The 13,606-nt window shown below is 39.3% G+C and overlaps 2 protein-coding genes across 28 annotated transcripts in view; one reads left to right on the plus strand and one right to left on the minus strand.

Moving 5' to 3' along the window:
- mical2a (microtubule associated monooxygenase, calponin and LIM domain containing 2a) overlaps positions 1 to 1,106 on the minus strand; it is a 68,257-nt gene extending 67,151 nt beyond the window's left edge. For all 27 annotated transcript variants that reach the window (XR_013820464.1, XR_013820465.1, XM_079865558.1 and 24 more), the window contains exon 1: positions 869 to 1,106. The gene's annotated coding sequence lies outside the window, so the exon portion shown is untranslated. The remainder of the gene's footprint in view (positions 1 to 868) is intronic.
- A 1,822-nt stretch (positions 1,107 to 2,928) lies between these two features.
- dkk3a (dickkopf WNT signaling pathway inhibitor 3a) lies at positions 2,929 to 10,905 on the plus strand. The gene is made up of 7 exons (XM_079865588.1): positions 2,929 to 3,274; positions 4,093 to 4,218; positions 4,458 to 4,541; positions 6,451 to 6,543; positions 7,824 to 7,968; positions 9,616 to 9,772; positions 10,191 to 10,905. The coding sequence occupies exons 1-7, from the start codon at positions 3,077 to 3,079 to the stop codon at positions 10,276 to 10,278; spliced, it is 891 nt and encodes a 296-aa protein (XP_079721714.1). The 5' UTR covers positions 2,929 to 3,076; the 3' UTR covers positions 10,279 to 10,905.
- Positions 10,906 to 13,606: the final 2,701 nt, after the last annotated feature.

Consider the following 13,606-nt stretch of genomic DNA (forward strand, 5'->3'; position numbering starts at 1 on the left):
AACTATTGACATGTTCGACTATCATTTGCCAAAAAGTATGTCGTAATTTATAAACAATATTGTTTAGACAATATTATTTTAGAATTTAAACAAATTTTGTTATAATGCAAAGATATTAAGACATTTTTAAGTGTGGCTTATACCTTTGGTGTCACTGTACTTCATCTCTCTGAGTTGCAGAGATTTCAAAGAATAGCCCATTTGTGTTCCCCAAAGATTAAAACAACCACTTTTTAAGTGTGAAGAACATAAATAACCTTTTTCCACTGTAAATAAAGTTTTGTGCTATAAAAAGGTTCAGGATGTTAAAGGTTCTTCATAGATGCGAATAGGCTATAGCTTTATCTTTAAGTAGCCTAGCTAGAACTGCACCCTTAATAACAATTCGTTTGATTTTTAAATAACAATGAAAAGAATGTCATATAAAAACAGGTCAGACAGACGTTTAAAAAGCAGCTTCCCCTCTAAATGGAGATGCCCTACTAAACTATTTTACTTAAGCCCACTGGAATTGAATAAACTAAAAATATGTAGAATGAAAGAATATCAAAGAATGAGACAGGCTATAGTTTGCTTCGTCAAGTTAACTAATCAATAATGAACCAGACGTATTGACTCCGACTTGTTGTGGCGGCACAGTTTCATAATGTTTATAGACTAAAAACGTTTTACAACAACGATGTAGCCTAATATCTAGGCTAAATCGCTTTCTGCCGGTGAAATTGAACCGAAACAACCTGTCATTAGAACTCAATGGATAGTGATACTATAAGTTATACAGAGGAAGAGCGATTCAACAAGACTGTTCACAACATACAGACTTACAAATACTAAAAATAAGTATTTAAAATAAGTAATAGGCACCTACTTTTCATTATTAGTCCGTGTGGGATTGAAGGCACAGGTACAGTACAGCGGTTCCGTGTGACTGACAGCCAGTCAGAAGTGAGATGCAGTGAAGCGCGCGCGCGTGTTGATCTGTTGAGTGACTCTAGCTGGAGGCGTGTGTGTGTGTGTGATCCGCAATCAGACCTTCTCTTTCACAAGACACAAAATACACTGGCTATCATCCACAGTTAGAGGCTCACTGACGTTTGAGGACATGCGAGGAAGGTTTTATTGGCTGTGTGTATTTTATAGTGGAGGCAGAACCTCAAATGAAGTGTTATCCGTGTTCGTTCAATTTGAAATCACTACAACTCTAAATCACTTGCTGACATAAACCAGCTATAACGAATGAGAGGACAGGTATTTCACTCGTCCGGAATAATGCAATGAGTTCATTCTTTTTCGTCATACATTCATTTAAGGACTCAGAAGTGAACCATGAACGAGAATCACTGATATAATCTATCGTTATCTGTAAACTGAACACTTCAGTGTATAAGTGTATATTGTATAGTGTTTATTAAAATAAATATTTCAAATGATGCAGTGATATTAACTGAAGTTTCATGGACGCTGGTCAGTATTGGGCTACGGGACTAAATCAAACTAGACAATGGCGCCACCACGTGGATCAAACATGCAATTAATGTGTCAATGAAATGCGAATGTAAATGCAATAGCTGATTGTTTGTGGATATTTAGGGATATTGTTATATCCAATTCATATGATAATGGTTATTTTGTGATGGGAATTATTTAAAAAACGTGTTTGAATCGGTTTTCTGTTCTTTTTTTAATTTGAGTTCATAAGAGCGATTCTTGAATGAATTGTTCTTTTGAGTCAGATCTGTGTCCAAGGGCGTAGATTTGGTTTGAACATTGGAAGTTTGGGTCTGCATATTTTTCATGTGATCATGGTATAAATATTGGGGGGGTTGTAATGTATAGATTTAAATATTGGGAGGTTATCCCCCCCCCCCCCCCCAACCCCCCCACAAATTACGCCCCTGTCTGTGTCTGAATGATTCATTCACTAATCTGACTGATTCAGTTATCCAGTTCAGTTCACTAGCCACATTAATTGCCACTAGTGTTTCATCTCCTTTAAACATTAATTAAAATAACAATTATTTTCATAAACACTTTTTGTTATTCTGGTTGAAACTCTCTTCACATCCTGATAGTAATCAATAGAAGTGGTCTAAATATTAAAAATGTAGGCTACATACATCTGTGGAAGTCTCCAAAAAAAAAAAAAAAAAAAGATGTTCGTCCAATCATTGCATTTGGTCCGAATGCAATGATAGGATGTCCTACCTGCATGTCAACATACGTAGCCTACTTCCATATTTCTATGCAGACATCATACATCATCATCAGCGTGTTTCCTAAGGCTATGCAGAGTTGTTTACAGATGTCAGTCACAAGTGCCCCAAACTAACAGCAGCCACCTTTAACAGTTCCTCCTGAACCAAAACAACAAGCTTAGACTGTGTTCATGCCATTGTAATTACAAGATTAATCTTGTATTAATATGCAGCCGCCAGGCGGTAAGTCCAGTCGAGCTCTGTAAGTTGTTTAGGTTCATTGTTATTGTAATGTTTTGAGACATGAGGTAATGTAACGCCATATCTCTGACGCTTTGCAGAATCTGCTCTGGCTGTGCGCGTTCATGTGTTTTGGAGGTGGCCTGGGCTCTGAGTCTGAAGGGAAGGCAATGCTTTCAAAGCTCGCTTGCTATTGCTAGCCTCTCCGAAATTGCCTACCCTACCGTTAACTATTTAGGAATTGAAAAAAGTGAAAAGGCTGAATTATTTTAGACCTTTTGTTTACGTCACCTAATAAAGACAAGATAAAGTAATGTCTTGCATGAATATGTAAATGCAAATAAAAATAGAATAAATAGAATAATAATAAAAAAAAAGTCAAATAATTAAAATATGTAATTGTGCATCACAGTTGATTTGCATATGAGGAATGCGCGCGCAGTCGCACTAAATGCCTGAATATGCAGATATAGCCTATGTGGGTATAGCCAGAGATGCAGAAGGAGGATTGTGTGTTTGTGTGGACGTGCATCGCATCGCACAGCTGGAGCTCCTCTGATCACACACACACACACATACATACTGTACAGCTCCTCTGATCCCACACACACATACTGTATAGCATCAGCCGCGCGGTCAACATGTTTCTGCTCGGATTCAGCCTGTGCCTGGGCATCGTCCATGGAATCGTCCCCGAAATATCCAAAACAGACATGGACATCATTGCAAACATGGAAACAAATGTAGTGCAAGGACAGTCGACACTGAGCGATGTGTTCAGAGATGTGGAGGAACAGATGGAGGACACGCAGCAGAAGCTGGAGGACGCGCTGCATCAGGTCTCTGCTTTAAATACAATACAGCCTATTCATAAGCGTAGATTTGGATAATCATTTGAGCTTCTGTCATAACTAATAATAGCTTGGTTTTGATAATAGCATCACTGGTTATGACACATGCCAAATCAGAACGGAAAGAATTATTCATCACATTTTAATTGATATTTGATAGTGTTGTGTTCTTCTTTACAGACATAATCACATATTTGAAAGTGTCATGAACTGACCAGTATTGCATTATGACCAATCAATTTTCATAATCTACAGATAGACATTTTCAAACTATTTTATGTGAACCACATTGTTCTGTGTTTTTCTTCAAAGATCCCCCAAATGTGCCATTTATCATCAACCTGATATTAAAGAACTGATGAGAGATTAAGTTGAAAAGTGGATATCAGTCATTCATATTGGTTAAATTGATTATCGGTCTATCTTATAGGCCTTTTACCTCTTTACTGGAAAATGTATAGCAGGTCTGTATGTGGTTCATGTGGTAAGATTTGAACTAACTGGTTTTATTCAAGTCAAAAAGCGTATTTATTATTACTGAATAAACAAAGTACCCACTATAAGGAAAAATCATCATTATAAAATCTGACATATAATGAGTTATACGATTTTAAAGCTTGAAAGGGTCTTTAAGTTTTCCTTCTTGCTACGCTCAGCTCTTTGCGAGTGCAATCTATATAAGATTATTTTTTAACATTTTTTTTAACCAGTAATATAAATGGCTAAAAAAGCCATGAAAATCAGTGAAAGTGATTTTTAAGAGCCAGTTCAAGTAGAAGTAATTGCACAGTTTCTCTCTCCCTCAGATGGACAATGAGACCGCAAAATCAAGCCTCCATCCACACAACGTCTCTTCAAACCTCCAAAATTACAGCAGTACTGAAATCATAGCTGGGAATCAATCTAATTATATCGCTGAGAGAATCAATATGGTAGGTGAAGAGCTTTAGTACGATTCAGTAATGCAGTCAGTCACTTTCCAGACCTGATTCAGACTGGTCAAATCATTTGGCATAATGACCACTTAAAAGTAGTTGAGTTGATTTGAGTTATTCTAGACGTGCTATTTCTCTTGTGCCACTCGCCAGTTTCTTCTCACATAGGCTAGATGTACCATCATTCAATGTGTGTATCATGTTTTAAATGCATGATAAACTCTTTTTACTCCCAGACAACAGACAATCCAGCTGAAGACACCAACACCTCAACAACCATGCGGCCAGGAGATAAAGAGAACAGCACTGATCATGATCACGTAAGCCGTCTCTCTGTCTAGTCGTGTCTATTGTGCACATTTTCTCTGAGACGTCAGGAAGAATAGTGTTCAGGAAGAGGAATACTCTTCCTCAGCATTTCATTTCCCGTCTGACTGAAATGAGTCTGGTTTTATTGACCTGGGCTTTTAGATGACAGGGTTCTGGATCCGAGACGACAGTTCAGCTGATAATCGACGGATCTCGTCTGAGGCTTTCCGGATCCATTTGACATTTCAGATCTACTCATTCCAGACGTCCAGGGAGGTCATACAAAGAAGGCGAATGCTGAATAATTGAGAGTGTATTTCCCTACAGGTCTGCTTTTAGGCAGTATAAGCAGTATAAATCCATTGAGCAATGGAAAGAAATACTGGAAATTTTCTGGCAGGACATGATCTGTTTGTTTCATTATCTGACTGGCACACCGCTAACGTGCAGAGACGGAAAGCTGTCTCTCAGAAGGTGATCGCAAATGTGGGACGTGCTCGATGTTAAAAAGTGTTATTAAAGGAACACTCCACCGTTTTTTCATATTAAACTATGTTATTCCCTTAACTAAGACGAGTTGATACATACCTCTCTCGTCTCAGTGCGTGCACTCAATCGCTCTGGCGCGCGGCGCCACTTTGATAGCACTTAGCTTAGCCCAGTTCATTCATTAGGGACCAAACAGAGATGAAGTTAGAAGTGCCCAAACACCTCCACGTTTTCCCTATTTAAATACAGTTACACGACCAAGTATGGTGACACAAAATAAAACGTGGGCTTTTCTAAGCGGGTAAAAAGGATAACTATAATGTATGGCGGAATAGCACGTGGGACTCGGGAGCACTTCGACACTGGCATCATTTCAGGAATGATGATATTACTGCGCCGAGTTTTATTTTGTGTCACCATACTTGGTCATGTAACTACTTGTGTAACTGTATTTAAATAGGGAAAACGTGGAGGTGTTTGGTCGCTTCTAACTTCATCTCTGTTTGGTCCCTAATGAATGAACTGGGCTAAGCTAAGTGCTATCAAAGTGGAGCCGCGCGCTAGAGCGATTGAGTGCGCGCAATGAGACGAGAGAGGTATGTATCAACTCGTCTTAGTTAAGGGAATAACATAGTTTAATATGAAAAAACGGTGGAGTGTTCCTTTTAAGCACAATAAGCAGTTGAAAATAACTCAATGCGGGGCTCACACGACTGACACACAGCGTAAGCGTGCGCACAGAAAGCCATGTCTCAGAATACGGTCGTGAATTCAGTTCTGCTATTGCTAATTTAACATTTAAATATGTAATTTTGGTGATCAAAGATGAGTTTCAAGGGATGAAATGATTGACTACAGGGGGACACATTTCAAGGGCTCCGCCAGTAGAGGGCACTCGTGCAGCGTAAACAATGACGTACAGCCGAGTGAATGAGACGAAGGGAAGTTAGCGAGGGAAGGGCATCAAAATGGACTTAAACGCAGTTATTCTTTACAAAATATTTGCCATTTGCTAGTCAGTTATGGGTGGTTAAGGCGGAGGGACATTTGTTCTAGACAGCATTTGATTGGACAAAAAATTGTGTAGTGCAGGATGAGTCATCGATATTTTTGGTCTGTTTTTCCAGATGAGACTGTACATTTCAAATGCATATATTTGCAAAATAAACATTCATTACAAAGAAATGGCAAGAAACACATTTAATTAATTAGATGTGGGCTAAAAGCAACAATTAAGGTCCTTAAGTATAATTTGTAATCATATAATTGCAGTGGTTGTATTTAATAAGTTTAATATATGTATTTCTTCTAAAGATAATGGAAGGTATGACTTTTTCCTCTGTTAAATATTTATTAATAATGTGGACTATGTGCTTGAAGTTCGAAGTGTTCCTTCTTGATGGTTTTGAATGCTTTTCTTGTGTCTCTCAGGAGTGTGTCATTGATGAAGACTGTGAGAAGGGCCGGTACTGTCTCTACGAGACACACAGCTCAAAGTGTCTGCCCTGCAAACAGCTTGATGCGGTAAGAGGTTTCAAATTTCACAGACCAGGCACACTGCAAGGTTCGCTTAACCTCCAGTATTATCCAGAATAAAAGATTCTCTAGTGCGCTTAGTGCATGCTAGGTGTTCAGCCTAGTCCCTAGTTATTTCCATTTGGTGCATTTGGTTTTCTACACAAAGATTGTACCCTATAATGTGGCTTTCCAACAAACATGATGCAACTGAGCCTGCATTGTGACTGCATTGCAGCACGAGTGCACCTGGAATCTGATATGCTGGAGCGTTTCTCCTTTGGGTTTCACATCAAAGTGCACAGATTGCTAAATATGAGCATCTCCGGCCCCACATAGGACACCGAGTTCACCTCGAGGCACGGGAAGTAGGGTAGCCAACTAAGCAGAATACAGATGTGCATTACTCCTACGGGATACTGTTGAAGCAGATTGTAACTAAACAAAACTGTATGCTTGTTAGAAATCCTTGTAGATCTGTTTTATTGAAATTGAAAATGATCTCATTAATTGGAAAGCACAGTGATTAGCATTAGCGTTTTTCAATAATGGATGAATGAAGGGAATCTGTACGGAATCAGAATCATGGTGATCGATCATTGGTGGCAATGATTGCACAGCCAGGTGCTAGTCTTAAAGTCCCCCTGTGGTCAATAATTGTATCTCTTAAAACTCATCTTTGATCACCAAAAGTACATTTTTTTTTTTTTTTAATTCTTGAATAGCTTGAATGTAACTCGACACCCTTGCCTCATTTAGTATACGTGGTTCTATGAATATGCAAATTAGCCCCGCCTCCACTCACTCAGCTCAGAGATCCACTGGTTGACGATCACACGTTGATCTGATTGGTTACAAGGTAGTTTGTGACGTCAGAAACACCAGCGATTTCAAAACGTGTTTTTGAGACTGTCTTTGGTTCACTGCAGTTTTAAGGAGAAAATACTCAGGAATGGTGTCGACTTATGAATTTACACATGGTTTGTCTTAAAGCATATTAAAAACACCACATAGACACATAAACAACATTAAAAGCTGGATTTTCACCACAGGGGGAGCTTTAAATGCACTGTTTAGATATTAGGAACTGTTCATATTAGTGTTAGTAGTGATACTGTATGTGGAGATGCATTGCTGCAGGACGACCTGTGCGTTGATGTGCTGAAAGAAAGAATCGTGTTTGATTTGATTAAAACATTTGCTGAAATGTAAGAGTAACATGAACCAAAGAAGTGACTCAAAGGGTGAATAGTTGTCTCAAGGCACTCTATATACGTTATCCCCCTCAGACGTGCACCAAAGATGAGGAATGCTGTGCGGGACAGCTGTGTGTGTGGGGTCAGTGTGCGAGGAACAGCTCAAAGGGAGATGCGGGAACCATCTGTCAGTACCAAAGAGACTGCAAGGAGGAGTTCTGCTGTGCCTTCCATAAAGGTAGGAGCATCTACAGTAGCATCACAGGAGCGGGTCATCTTATCTGTTCAATATTTTGGTTGGCATATGCTGTGACACTGCTTGATAGTGATGTGTTGTTCATGAATGAATCTGAGTTTCTGAACAAATCTTTTAAAGGGGTCATGAAGTGGCTTTTTAAAAAATTTTATATTGTTGTCTGAGGTCAACTTATGACGTTCGCTTGGTTTTTACATTCAAAAACATCAATATGAATAAGTAATAGGCTGTTTTCTACCCTGGTTTTGAGCCTAGCTCCTGAAACACTCGGTTTTTATGGGCGTGCCACATTGAAGACTTGGAAGTAAACGCCCACTGCTATGATTGGATAACAGTTTTGCATATTATGAGTTTCATTTAATGTGTGAATCGGGGGGCGGGGCTAAACAGGCAGTGTTGAAGTAGGCGTTGATCTTCTTCTGCGGAGGCGGGGTTTGAAACCCTTTGAAGTCATAGATCCCCACTTTGAAAAACCTGTCGTTCGCTGTGCCTGGTGTCAATAAAAGCTTTTATTGGATTAACAAGGAAGTTTTCAGTTCTGAAACTTACAGGATATTCTTCTAGTATGATGATGATGTCTTATATGTCAAAAGCTCAAGGAAAATTTTATTTCTCAGTTCATCACCCCTTTAAGTGAATGAATCACTCTCATTCACTTAGGCTGTGTCCCAAATCGCATACTCTCTGCACTTACTTTGAATAAGTACGTACTTTGTGACTGTTAAAAAAGTGTTCTATATAGTATAAATGTGTGTAGTATGAATGTAATGGACGCACTACATTCGCCATGTTGTCATTATCATGTGACCAACCACCGTCAGTTGTGTCGCTTCACCGCCATTCACAAATCCTCTCCCGTGGCATCATGGGATAGTAAAGTGTCCACTGTATGCACACTTCAGAATCTCGTCGGAAGTAGTAGGTCATCCTCCCGGTACTTTTTGCCTACTCTTTTATGAGTACTGTGAATTCAGACATACTACTTTTGTCGGATTACATCTACTAGATTACCTCGGATTACATCTATGGACATACTACTCTTGTCCGATTTACATTCATACTATGTAGAACATACTTCTTTAGCAGTCACAAAGTAAATACTGTTTCTCACCTATTATATAGTAGAGAAGTATGCGATTTTGGATGCAGCCTTACTCATATTTCTCCCTCCCATTTAAAGGTCCATTTTGAAGTGTGACCTTTGGTGGCTTCTCATGCCTGTAAAGCCCGACTTTAGCACAAACCAATAGCATTCAAGAGTGTGTTGTGTTGTGAAGGAGCATTTCATTGGGTTGGATCTGCTAAATGAATACACCTAGCTTTGCTGAATCACTCATCTCTTTCGCATTAGCAAAGTTTCTGATCGACTTTTGCAATAGAATAGATCTACATTTTTGTGAGGAAAACACTTGGTATAGATGATTTGTAGATGCACTCATTTTAATAAAGGATAATAAGGCTTGTTGCAATGACTATCATGACACATAAGACACTAATTTGTCACCACCTACTGTCGTAAATATGTAACACCACTGAACGAATCAGTACGACTCTTTTTGGTGAACGGAATTCACTAAGATGAATCATTTCCAGCATTGATTCATAACTACTAATGTATTCATTTTTCAGCCTTGCTATTCCCAGTGTGCAGCTCTAAGCCAATAGAACGCGAGCGCTGCATCATTTCAGCCAATCACCTGATGGAGCTGCTGTCATGGGATCTGGAGGGGGAGAATCCTCAAGAGCACTGCCCATGTGCCGGTGACCTGCAGTGCCAACATCTGGGGTAAGAAGCCCTAAAAGCCATCTCATTCTGAACAATATTTTATAGATTATTATTCATACACAACCAGTCAAAAGTTTGCGGAAAGTTTTTGAAAGAAGTCTCACCAAGGCTGCATTTATTTGATTAAAAATACAGTTAAAACACTAATATTGTGAAATATTATTACAATTGAAAAGAACTGTTTTCTATTTTAATATATGTGAAAATGTAATTTATTCCTGTGATGCAAAGCTGAATTTTCAGCACCAGTCTTCAGTGTCACATGATCCTTCAGAAATCATTCTAAGATGCTGGTGTGTTGCTAAAGAAACATTTCATATGTTTAATGAAAACAGTGTGATATTTATGTGGAAACCGTGATGCACTAACATTCACAAATTATGAAATTGGTCATAAACGTTTTTGCCGTCTTTATCAGACGAGGCGCCCTGTGCCTGAAGAGCCAGAACTCCAGCGAGGAGGACCTCACTGACACCCTCTACTCTGAGATCGACTACCTCGTCTAGTGAGCCTGACAGATGAAGACAAGCTGCCGAAACAGACATGAACGCTTCATCATCACTCCAAAGCTTTGTAGGAAACGCCTTCCCTTTAATCACCCAAACTTACAGGCTCTGAATCGCTGAAGGCCTGAATCTAAAAGAGCGTTCACACTGACATTGATTTGAACGCCCGGATGTCATTCAGTGCGAATGAGAGTTGGTGATTTAAGGTGACCCGAGTGTTGATGCAAAGTTGGGGGCGTCAAGTGACACTTTAATAATCGAGTGAGTCAAGATGATTCATGCACTTTATGTTCGATTGGAGTTTCAAAGCTATGACCAGTTAGGCAGACCGTAACATTTGGGCATTAACCAGGTCTAGTTCGTCAAATCAGTGTGTCAGTGTGAACAGCCCTCAAGTGTTGAAGCTCAACTGGGTTTTTAGCATGGGAAGGAAGCACACATTATTAATGTAAAGTACTAATGCTTCAGTAATATGTATGGCAGAGAAAATATGAGGACAGCTCTGATGTGATCAATCCATCTTAGTGTCGTGTAGTAGCTAAAGTGACGCACCCATACAACAAACCTCATGTAATCTCCCCAGGCAATAAATACAAAACATGCTCCAGAAAATAAAAAGTTGAAAAACATGTGTTGCTTCTATCTTTCAACATTCAATGTATAATCTGAACCAATGAGGGTTTGAACTAAAATGGTTCTCTTTATTTAATTGGTCCACTTGTATGTTTTAACTAATTTCTTCATAAAGGTGACACCATATTTACCTTTCTGCCAAATTTCGTAGGTGAGATCATCATTTTAATAGGAATCCACACAAATTTCACGTGAGAGCGAAAGATTTCCCCTATGCAGATTTCACTGGTTCACGTTGGTCATGCGAACTCGCCACGTTGACCAGAAAGTAACTTCTTTGTGAGCTTTGCTTCATACATCTCTACATTATTGACTGTAGACCTTTTTTTTGCCTGCAAAATGTGGCTAATGTGACCTCAGCTTATAGTGGAGCGGCTAAGTGCTTATGTTTGGCAGAATCGTTCAGTTTATGATACAAGCGTGAAAATTGGCATGAGCAGTCTCCATGGGTCACTTGACAAGAAAATTGTCCGAGCCACTTGAAATTTCAAGATGGCCACCACCTTAGTGGAGCAGTTAAGTGATATAGTGGTTTATTTGGTGATACAAGCATGAAAATTGCCATGAGCCTAATTGCTCCACTAAGGTGGTGGCCATCTTGAAAAATGGCCACCATCTTGAAATTTCAAGTAGCTGTGGGTGGCTTATTGTCTAGTGACCATCAGAGACTGCTCATGCCAATTTTCATGCTTGTATCACCAAATAAACCACTATATCACTTAACTGCTCCATTAAGGTGTCGGCCATCTTGAAAAATGGCTGCCATCTTGAAATTTCAAGTAGCTGTGGGTGGCTTATTGTCTAGTGACCATCAGAGACTGCTCATGCCAATTTCCATGCTTGTATCACCAAATAAACCACTATATCACTTAACTGCTCCACTAAGGTGTCGGCCATCTTGAAAAATGAAAAATCTTGAAATTTCAAGTGGCTCGGACAATTTTCTTGTCAAGTGACCCATGGAGACTGCTCATGCCAATTTTCACGCTTGTATCATAAACTGAACGATTATATCACTTAGCCGCTCCACTATTAAGGCCCCAAAATACAAACTAAATCAAGCAAAAATTTAATTCGTCTGGTGTTCGTTTTGGAAGTTCGAAACTGCTTCTGCTTGCCAAAATGAACTTTCTAAAAAATGTCAACCTTCGAACTAGCATTGGCTCATGGCGATGATGTAATAGGTGGGTGTAGCTCTGAGGCTCCGCCTTCTTTGACATGGAAAAGTTCTCCGGTTCATTTCTTCTGTTGAGTCCGTCGAGGTGATGAGCCATTTCTGCAGTTTACTTTAAATAATAGACAATCTTTTGAAAGTTATGACGGTATGTAAACTGTATTTTATATAATTACTACTAGTATAATTGCTAACACTTTATAATAAGTACACAGGAATAAAGTACTTAAATCATTTGCAAACTATTATAGTTAGTTCATAGATTGTAGTCTCTACATATGAATAGGCTATATACAAAGTGAACTCTTCATTTGTTGTCACTGCAATTAACAAAATTATCATTGTTTAATTAGCGCATATGTAAAGAGTTAGATCATGTTTTTTTATGCGTTAAATAGTTCTCACTTTAGATTAGGTCACAAAAAATTGGATATTAAGAAATGAAAAGCTACACACTCCATCAATTAGGGTCAGAAGAACTGTTGCCAAACATATAATATGCTAGAAACATAATAAATCACTGCAATAATGATCCAATCATAGACTCTTATGCATTTGCCTACTTAAATCCAAACAGCGACTCTTTTTTTGGGCCGGGTAGGGAATAATGCTGTCAATACTGTATGTTTTTGTGCCTATGCAAATGTTATCAATGTATGTGTGGTAGAAAAACAACATACAAATACACGTTGTTAATATACATCAGAATCATAGGCGCCGATTTATGTACGCCGTCCGTCCTGATTTCTTCAAGGGGAGGGGGTCTATGTATGGGTTTTTTCGGATATTTCGATCTAATGGACAAAATAAGCTCACGCAATTTACATGTGTATGCAACCGGAGGCGACGGAAAAACATAGGGAGAGAAGCAGCTTTAGTTTCAGCTCTGAAGCTGCAAGACCAGCCGAACGCTGTGAGTGTGTGTGTTAGAAATCAGGAATGGTGAGAGAACATTGTGCTTGGTACATTTTTCATCTTCAAACCAAACTTGAGTCTTCAGCCGACAAAGTTTAAATCCCGTCTGGCTAGAGCTCTTCCTATAATGTTCACGCATTAGATCAGTAGACGGAGAGAAGACTGTTTGAACACATTCGATCACATGAGCATTTACACTACGAAAGCAATCCGGTCGAATGCGTTTTCCACGACCTCTGGAAGTGGTTGAAAGTGGACGAGCTCAAACCGCTTTAGACCCCGTTTACACCTGTATTTAGCGTCGTCCACTTGTGATCCGATTGACCAAAATGCATCTTAATATCAGGTGTAGACGGCCTAAAATATGAGATCTTTATATACGTCAACCTGGAAGCAGGCAAACAGAGATTGATTGTTGCTTTTTATTTCAGTATTGGCATGTCTACTGTGAACAGCTTGTGGCAGCATTAGGAGCCCAGAAACCTGCGGCGTTCAGTCGAGCTCAAACACCGGCGTCCGAACTCTCGATTTCCAGCTACGCAAAAACAGCAGCGAGATGCATTTCCACACATGCACACACACACACACACACACACACCTGCCACA

This window comes from Squalius cephalus, assembly GCF_949319135.1.
Source record: "Squalius cephalus genome assembly, chromosome: 3".
In the NCBI taxonomy this organism is placed as follows: Eukaryota; Metazoa; Chordata; class Actinopteri; order Cypriniformes; family Leuciscidae; genus Squalius; species Squalius cephalus.